At 32.8% G+C, this 10,379-nt stretch overlaps 1 protein-coding gene across 1 annotated transcript in view; it reads right to left on the bottom strand.

The window, feature by feature from the left end:
• The window catches only part of LOC108970969 (GPI inositol-deacylase), a 28,306-nt gene that overhangs the window by 6,103 nt on the left and 11,824 nt on the right, over window positions 1-10,379 (bottom strand). The window contains exons 2-8 of the mRNA XM_018936720.1: window positions 7,395-7,541; window positions 6,333-6,408; window positions 5,741-6,237; window positions 5,494-5,673; window positions 5,276-5,440; window positions 5,066-5,154; window positions 4,855-5,008 (exon numbers count right to left, since the gene is read on the bottom strand). Of these exons, the coding sequence (XP_018792265.1) occupies window positions 4,855-5,008; window positions 5,066-5,154; window positions 5,276-5,440; window positions 5,494-5,673; window positions 5,741-6,237; window positions 6,333-6,408; window positions 7,395-7,541 (1,308 nt within the window). The remainder of the gene's footprint in view (window positions 1-4,854; window positions 5,009-5,065; window positions 5,155-5,275; window positions 5,441-5,493; window positions 5,674-5,740; window positions 6,238-6,332; window positions 6,409-7,394; window positions 7,542-10,379) is intronic.

A 10,379-nucleotide genomic window follows, 5' to 3' on the forward strand; every position in this document is an offset into this window, starting at 1 on the left:
AGAACTCTTGTCTGCCATTTTGAATATACTGAATAGAGATCACCATAGATATTAATCGATTGTCGTTTTTTATATTTTGTAAGCAACTCAAACACGAAAAGGTTAAAAATAAATAAATTTTACATAAATTTCGTTAATATTATGAAACAAAGTCAACATATATTTTTATTTTTTATTGATAATTATGTTTTTTGACTATGATATAGAAAATTTAATATTTGTTATCGACATATTTATTTTCATTCAAGTATAAAAGCATCTCTGAATAATGAAATGTAATAGAGTTTGTGACTATCATTTTCAGAATAGCAAAATCGTCTCAAGTCTCAAAAATTGTCTCAAATTTAGAGACTTGATACTGTATCACAGTACAGAATCGCACGGTAAAACTGCTTACCTTTGATGCTGCAAATGCAAAGTAGGTGGCAGACTTCAAGCGACATTTGTCAAAAAATAGCAAAAATCGGGCAATTTTGAGCAGTGTTGCCTACTCAAATTTGGTAAATTCAGCTAAATGCACGAAATTCTTGTGCATTACAAATTTGCAATAACATGGGTCAAATGCACAAGTAAATGCAAATTAAGCCGGCTAATACAAATTACCGCTGTCGTCTGTCAGGGCTGTAAGCATCCAAAACTTGTATTACTCGTTGTTATACTCTCGCAACAAAGTTGCTAGGAGAGTATTATAGTTTTGTTCATGTATCGGTTGTTTGTAATTCCTAAAACTAAAAGAGTCAGATATAGGGTTATATATACCAAAGTGATCAGGGTGACGAGTTGCGTTGAAATCCGGATGTCTGCCTATCCGCCCGTCCGTCCGTTCACGCTGTAACTTGAGTAAAAATTGAGATATCATGATGAAACTTGGTACACGTATTTCTTGGCTCCATAATAAAGTTAAGTTCGAAGATGGGCAAATTCGGCCTACTGCCACGCCCACAAAATGGCGAAAACCTATAATGTGTCATAACTAAGCCATAAATAAAGATATTAAAGTGAAATTTGGCACAAAGGATCGCATTAGGGAGGGGCATATTTGGATGTGAGCGTGGCCCCGCCCCCTACTAAGTTTTTTGTACATATCTCTGAGACTACTATAGGTATGTCAACTAAACTCTATAGTCGTTTCCTTCAGGCATTTCCATATACAGTTCAAAAATGGAAGAAATCGGACAATAACCACGCCCACCTCCCATACAAAGGTTATGTTGAAAATCACTAAAAGTGCGTTAACCGACTAACAAAAAACGTCAGAAACAATAAGTTTTACGGAAGAAATGGCAGAAGGAAGCTGCACCCAGGCTTTTTTTTTAATTTAAAATGGGCGTGGCGGCACCCACTTATGGACCAAAAACCATATCTCAAGAACTACTCGACCAATTTCAATGAAGTTCGGTACATAATATTTTCTTAACACCCTGATGACATGTACGAAATATGGGTGAAATCGGTTCACAACCACGCCTTCTTCCTATGTAACGCTATTTTGAATTCCATCTGATGCCTTCTCTGTATAATATATACATAAAATTGTAAATTTTCCCCTTGTGGAAAAATTGTCGTGATCGGACTATAACTCTTTAAGGTCCCTGATATCGAATACGAAGAACTCAGTGCCTAACCTAACCTAATTTTTCTCCGAAAATATCGGTAAATCTCTCTGATATTTTTATGTAATTCAGAGGGCATCATTTTTATACTCTCGCAATAAAGGTTACATATAACAAAGTGATCAGGGTGRTGAGTACAGTTGAAATCCGGATGTCTGTCTATCCGTTCGTGCAAGCTGTAACTTGAGTAAAAATTGAGATAATATAAAGTGTTCGGTGACACCCGAACTTAGCCCTTCCTTACTTGTTAATTTTTCGTTTGAGTGATAAGCTTTAATTGTTTCATTAAATTTGGTTGGCCAATAATAGGTATAAGTAATATTAAAAAAGTAAGAAAAGCTAAGTTTGGGTGCAACCGAAGATTTTATACACTTGCAACTTGCAAGAATTAAAGCCAGGAAAATACGTTGTAAAAAGCCAACCAGAGAATACAAGCAATTTTATATATAGTACATTCATGCATATATATACATATCATACAGTGACCGACAATTTCGGCATAAGATTTGTAAGAAAAAGGAAAATCATTATACGTAGTATATAGGAGTTGGACAGTATCGGCCCGATTTTATCTATTAATTATTATCATATCACATACTAAAAAGATTCATTAAAGTGCCTCACAAACAATTACCAATCATATGGAGCAAAGTCAACTGGATGTTCGAAAATCATGTTAATAGATATATGGGGCTATAGTTTTCGCCCAATCATATCCATTTTATGCACAAAGATATAGTGCTATGAGTAAAATATGTTCTGTAATTGTCATTAAAATAACTCAATTATTGGCCGATATATTCAGCGTAAAGTCACCTGGAAGTTCGAAAATCTTTATGAGCCCCTATTCATTGAAATATTGACCCGATTCAAACCATTTTTTATACACAGAGTAACCATTGTAAGGAAAGGATTGTTTTTGAATTTCGTATATCGCATACATTTACCGATATTTTCGGAAAGAAGTCAGTTATAGATCCTTATGGTCCACATATTCAGTACATAGGGGCATGAACAGTTTTGTTTGGATTCGGATGATTTTTGTCATAAGGTAGCATACTTTAAAGAAATTATTAGTGACAAATTTTTTCCCGTTATATTAAATACTTTTTGATGTGTGTACGGGAAAGTGGAATTTAAAATTTTTGGATGTTACCCTATTGGAAATCTCCCCAAAATTAATTCAATTCATGCCGAATAGAAAAATTTATGAAAAACGTGGAGGATATACAGTTTATAAAAACCCATGGACGAAATAAAGGACAACTTGAAATTTGTGTTTCTTTTTAGAAAAAAATGTTTTACACCTATTATTTTGACCAATGAAATTTCTTATTTTGATAAAAATAAGAATTAGTTTTAAAGTTCGGAACATAAAATTTTAGATATGTTTACGTTTAATAATATAACTAAAACAAAATTATTTTTAATTTCAAATATTCGCAAGGTATTAAATAAAAACTGTTTATACCTATTACTTTGTCCATAAGTGCATATGTACATGTGACCAAGAGGAAGTGTTATCAAAACCAGATGATTTTATTTTTTATTTGATAAAAAGACTTCAAAGATTGCGGAATTAGTTCGTTCGTTCAAATTTTTCACCTTCTTATTCAATCGCTTGACGCATGCCTTTGACGAACGATTTACAAGCGGCAGGCAACATATCTTGATCCATTTCATCCCGAAATTTCCTCCAACGAACTTTGGTTTGCTCAGGTTTAAGCCTTCCGTAACGCCGAAATCCCCATATGCGGAAATCAAAAGGATTAAGATCTAGCAACGCCATTCTTTACTTGAAGTAAAATCGGGCACATTTTCATTGCACCACGAAAAAAATATAATATCAACGCACCAATTCGATTTTCGTGCTAAACATGGCACAGTAGAGTAAAGGAATAGAAATACTAACGAAATCAGGAAAGCATTCGAGCACAGAGAGTATTGTTCAGCTTATTTTATGGAAAATTTAAAAATTTTACCTTACGAATTGCACAATTGCAGAAGACACAGCTCTAGTAAGCCGTAACAAAAGCCCCATCAGAGCAACAAGAGTATTAGAGTAGCACTTAACAATTGTCGAAGAATGGCTAGCCAAGTGGCGTATATATATTAGTGAGCCAAAATGCAAGCATGTGTCATTCTCGCTAAGACCAGAAACGTGTCGGACAGTTAAATTAAACAATGTCCTAGTACCCAAAGCGAAGTAACTTATCTTGGGATTCATCTGGATCGAATACTCACGTGGCGAAAACATATAGCGAGTAAAATAAATTGTATGAAGTTAAGAGGAGCAAATTTAAATTGGCTTTTAAACAAAAATTCAAAACATAGCCTAGACAACAAAATCCTGTTATACAATGCTAATTGCGTTTTGCTTGGTGGGACGGGAAGAATCTTGTTGAAAGCAAAAGTAATCGGTACCGTACAACTTCTGAGCTTGTGATAATAGTAAACCTTCCAAAACATGTTCCATGTAAAAATTTATGTAAATTTTGACGTCTTGACATATTACCCCAGACAATTACTTTGGAAACATTTTGGTATCGTTCGACAGTCTTATACGCATATACCAAGAGCTCTCGTTAAACTCCATCGCGTTGCCGGTCTTAAAATTATTTAATTGAAAAAAAGTTAGCTATTTGAATTTTTGGAAAACTAAGAGGATTTTTATCTTCAATTTTGTAAGGCAAAAAACAATGCAACACCACAAAGTGACAGTTATTCTGGGTCACTCTGTTGAAAGTTAATGAATATGTTCAAAACGTAATAAAAGATAAATTCAGCTTTAAGCTTAATGTAAATTTGTACTTTCTCTGGTGTACTTATTTTCAGGTGTACTGTTTTGTAACTCCATAGTTTAACCCTTAAACGCCTGGCGGTTCTCCAGGCACCTGATGGTTCCTCAAGGAACCATTTAAGTTTTATTTCATAAAATTTATATTTAAATTGGTTATATTTTTATATTCAAATTAAATTGTAATAACGATGAAGAATCCAAATTTTCAGCATTATTAGGGTTAGTAAAAATGTAAGTTTCAAAGCAACTTTTCCAGTGTTCCAATGTAAGCTATCTGTGAGAGTGGCATAACTTACATCGGATTATAACTATGCTAAACAAAAGCTAAATTGATATTTCTTTTTACTAGACCTTATATATAGATAAAATGTCTTTAAATGGCCAATTAAGAAGAAAAAATAATTACACAAACCAAACATTAACGATTGAATAAGTTCTTACCGGTTTGCGAGAAGCACGAACGAAGAAACCAACATGGGTCCAATTTACGTACGTTTTCTTCAAATTGTTAATATCTAGTATTGCCACTGAACGCATTTTATTTTTAATAGATGGCAATATTTGGAAATTATGAGAAAGTGAGGCTTTGTCCTGGCTAAATTATTTATATAGTTATCAAATTTCAATTTTATAGAATATGTTACATTCTTACCAGAACCAGTCGTTTTTAAATCTAGACTTTACAGTGCATCCAAAAAGAAAGTCATCCGACTCCAATTGAGTAACATCAATGCATAATTTCTAAAAATCACAAACAATTGTATTTTCAAGCCTCCATTTCGCAAACTTTTACACATCTTTTTTCGAACTTCGAAATTTTATCGGTTTTTACTAAAGGTTTAATCAGAATCTAAATGCTTACCGTATGTTTTTTATGTCTCCGTAGTGGAATTAACTGTATAAAATTACTTTTGGATCCTTCTTTAAACGCTTTCGAAAATACTCTTAAAGTGTCTTCCCGCCATACACTGTTATGTCTACCTTCCTGTTCAATATTTATTTCTTTTGATTGATTTATATTTAATTTCTATGGAATAAATTATTTTATATTGAGTTTTAAATCAAAACTTAAATACAAACCACGAAGTGAGTAAGGGCAGCCTGCTCCCGACGTATTCTATCCTTAGTAAAGTAAATGAAATTTTGCTTGTCACTGGCAGAGATGTCAAACATATATCTATTAATAACCTGCACCAGCTGAAGACACCAGACTGCGGACAAATGGTCACAGCTCAACCATACTTTAGGTATTGACATTGTCTTTAAAATAATTATATATTTCATTAAAAATAGTTTAAATATATATTAGCTTAATGACACTACACACCATTGCATGTATATCGCTATATTTTGAAATTGTAAAGCCAGGTGGAACCAGTACATCACGATTACCACCACCAATTGTGATTATCAATACATTTTTCAAATTTTTATCTGCGTTATTGGTATGATTGCTTATTAGAAAGCGACTGCATGTAGCGCAACAAAAATTTGAATTTTTATTTAATTTCAAAGAGGACCGTCTAACAGATATATTTTTGTTTATACTTTTATAAAATGCATGTATTTTTTCATCAAGAACTAAAATAGGCTTATTTATAGGAGACGATAAGGATACTATGGTATTGATGAATTTAGAAAATTCTGGATCTCTTAAAACTGCTTGTGCTACTACAGCTCCCATAGAATGTCCAACTATAATTACTGCAGCTTGTTCAGTACTTTTATAAAGCTTTCTAACAATCTTTATACAAGTCTTTAAATATAAAGTTTGGCGCTCCAAATAATCACCATAAAGCGCTGAAAGCTCTTCGTTGTAGTCGACTGAAAATATATTAAAAAATGTTTTTTCAGTTATAAAAGAATTTCACATTTTACACTATTTTTTTTTTTACTGCAAGTGTGTTAAATATATTTACTAGTAAAATAATCCAAATGAATTCCAGTAGCACTTTCTCTGGCTTTTCTCAATGCTACCGATGCCAAGGAACGTACCTAAAAAACGTATGTAAATTATAAAAGTTAAGAGTCCTATTATTAATACGTAGGTTGCCTTTTATATTTCGGTATTTGGTTTTTGCGTAGTTAACATACACGTTAAATATTCGGCAAAAAAAATTATTAAATCGAAAACATTTTTGCGAGATTATTTTTTACAAATTTTGACGTGGATTATCGATGAATTTAATCCAATTTTTGGCGATGTAGCTCCATTAAGGACCAGTGTTTACCAATGATATGGTGAATCCAATCGAGGTACGCCCTCTCATTTCATTAGTTGTTCCGGAAATATTGCAAGATCATATGACCTATCGTGATTGTTAAAACTAAACGCAGTACCAGCATACATTCAATATTACATGAATATTTGATTCCACACAATTTGTGGATCACTCAAAAAAAAGGCTCGTGAATCGTGGATTTATACTTTCGAGGCCAAAAGTAAACAAAAGTCGACTGTGTGGGTGTTTGAAAAACCCCGAATCCAACAAAAAGTATTCGCAAACGAAGCACTTCCAAGTAAATGGTTTTTGTAAAAACAATTGAGCAACGCAGAATAAATTAAATCAGGCAAACCAACCTGTGAAGACGAAACTCTTTACCACGACAATACGAGCTGTAACACGTCGAATGAAATGTATGCATTTTTGAGTACTTAAAATATCGAATTAATGAGTAATACACCGTAAAATCCTGACTTGGCACCGAATGGCTTCATTATATAAAATGAACTAAGAGGTAAAGCTTTTCGACCCCTGTAAAGACTGTTGATGCGTTCAGAACACATGTATCTCCAGATACCTTAATCAGAGTGGCAAAAGTGCTTCGACAATTCGTTCAAACGCATATATGTAGATCTTAATGTAATTATTTAAAAAAAACAATCAATATTATTATTATTCGTTCTTGTTATCTGATACTGAAATACAAAAAGCAACCTACGTACTAATATGCTTGGAACTAATCCTGAATATATTTACTTGCTTATAAGAACCTCCATTTCCTGGTACAAAAATAACGGGTGCTCCAGTGAATTGAGTGTTGTGCACTTCAATTGATATACGGCCTTCATTGTAGTAATACAATCCGTAATTGCGAAACTTGTCGTTCTCTTCGAAGTCTATTCTCTGAAAATGTTAATTATACGTATTGTATAATGCAAGACACATACATATCTATAAATATATATAAATACACTATGTTTATTTAGATTATCAAATTATTTATCAAACAAATCTATATTCCGGCTAACTTTCAAGGTGATGTGGGAAGTTTTGTAAGGTTTGCCAGCATAAAATTTAGCACGGTTTATATTCGCAGGCAACGGTGCAATCTTCGAAGAAATTAACAATGTACACATTTTACATATATTTAAAATAATTATTCGTAATTAAAATATTTATGAATTAAGACCGAAAATTAATTCTTCGTCTTGCAAAATTGTGTATCGCCTTTTCTCTTTTAACTTAATATTTCGATAAGCTTAAATAGTTTTTCTCTTTTACTTATGCTTTCTCACATTCAATTGAAAACATATGTATATCCACAATTTAGTTGAACAATAATTTGAAACAGTTTTTATATAAACTAGGAATAATAATAATAAAATTTTATTTTAAAATCAAATTCTAGCCATTGAAATGCCATATCAGTTGAAGTCATAGGGATACGCAATATAAAAACTTCTACTTTTGATTTAGCAGTTAATATCGTAGCTTCCATCAAATTGGCAACAAGTTTTTCCTTGCCAACAGACATATATTGCAAGAGTATAATAATTTTTGTAGCAATAAAAAATGTAGTTTTAAATGTCTAATTGTATTGCTGAACATGACTCAAACAAAGCTTCGGTGTTTGAGATGTCCCAAAAATTAATGAATACAATGGTTCGGGTACTACGCAACTTATTACGAAAAGAATATATATGTATTCGAATAGGTACACTAGTTSAGTTTTTTTCACGGAAATATAACATTACAATTTCTCAATATTTTTCTGGCGTCTGGTTTGCGTGACGTGCACTTTTGCTCAATAGCTAAGCTAAGACCAACTATACAACTTGCGAGTATTTTAAATACTAGTAGCTCTATTAACAATTAACTAACGTTTTCAGAAGTATTTTTAATTTTATAGACGGTAAGTAAAATTAGAAAGATTGTGTTTTGTGAAGCTGTTTAACTTCGTGTTTTCTTTCAGAAAAATAAAGAAAATTGCTGACTCTTTTAAAAAATCCGAAACTGGACTCCAGAACAGTGGGCGAATGTATTTTGGACAGACGAAAGCAAGATTAATCTTCACTGGTCAGTCGGAATACATTACGTTTGGAAGATGTCATCAAAGACTATTACCAGCCCCGATGTCATCCCAACACTGAAATTTGGGTGCGGGAAAGTCCTTTTTTGGGGTGGCTTTTGTAAAAGTGGTGTTGGGGACCTAATGTTAATTGTGGGAAATATGGACGCGAATATGTATATAGATATATTAAAGCAATTGTATTTTTCTTCGTTGGAGAAACTGGGTCTGAACAGTAGCAAAATCGTTCTGATGGAAGACATCGACCCCAAGCACAAAGCTAAGGTGACTATGGAGTATCTTAGAAGTCAACGAATTGAAACTTTGGAATGGCCCCCTCAAAGTCCCGATATTAATCCTATCGAGAACCTGTGGTTTGTTTAAAAAAAAAGGGACACATTATACCATTCCACCGAAAACAAAGGCGGATTGCGGCCAAAGGAAGCTATACTAAATATTAATGCGGTAAAAATTATATTGTATCAAAATTAAATACACATTTTTTATAAGAGTCTACATCGTGATTTTATTTGCTCAATTGTGTTACATACTGTATATAAACGAAAGTCGTGTTAATTACACCATTTATAAATCAAGAACGCATGAACCGATTTGGCTGAAAATTGGTGGGGAGGTAGCTCAGAACCATGGTAAGGACATAGAGTGCTTAAATATTGGGGACACATTATACGATTCCACCGAAAACAAAGGCGGATTGGTGGATTCAATATAATTCATAATAATTTAAAATTAAATTTTAAATCATAAGCATTTGTTGACATTTCATGTAAGAAACATTTGAAAATTTCATTTCTTCAAGAATAATAGCAATAATAAAAGCGGTTCATAAATACAAAAATTATATTTTAAATTATAAGCATTTGTTCAAAATTCATGTAAGAATCATTTGAAAATTTTAGTAATTCAAAAATAGAATGAAATAAGTAAAAAATTTGTATATCCATACATGCTTGTAATATGAGATATACTGCTTTTGCTCCTGAATCAGGCAGTTTTTTTTTAGGATGAACCCGTCAGATATCTGTAATATCACAACAAAAAATAGCATTGACATTTTCGTCAATTCAATACGGATACTTTGGTAGGTTATGGGCGAAAGACGCATATGCATTTATAACAAACAAAATGCAATATCTGGCATACAAATATATAACGCAATAATTGGAGTATTGATAAAAAGGTCTATTATAATTTGAGATATACAGAAATCATTTCGAAGTATTGCACAGAGCAGTGCAATATTTAAACGGGAACGATGAAGTATATGCGTACAATTTCAAGATTAGTTATCCTTCCTAAAAAATAATACAATTGCTAAATATTTGGAATATTAGAATAGAAATGCCTCCAAACACACAGTGAAATAGATTAAAACTGGCGTCCCAAAATACTGATGCCATAACCCCTTGCTAGCCGATTCCTTCATACTCACGAATTTCGGGCTCTCTCTTTCTGTCTGCAAATGGGTCTTGCTTCCTTCTTCAACTCTCGCTATCAATCCTGCACGTGTTGTGGTCAATCGTAACTTTGCGAGGTAGGCAGTCTGATTTCTTTCCGTTGCGACGAAGCACTCCTCATCGTACCAGCTGTTCTTTTGCATTTTCCGAAAACCAATGGTACGTAAAGAACTTGAAATGCCGTTCCACAAATCC

Source organism: Bactrocera latifrons, unplaced genomic scaffold, assembly GCF_001853355.1.
Source record: "Bactrocera latifrons isolate USDA-ARS-PBARC rearing strain unplaced genomic scaffold, ASM185335v1 scaffold_319, whole genome shotgun sequence".
Lineage (NCBI taxonomy): Eukaryota > Metazoa > Arthropoda > Insecta > Diptera > Tephritidae > Bactrocera > Bactrocera latifrons.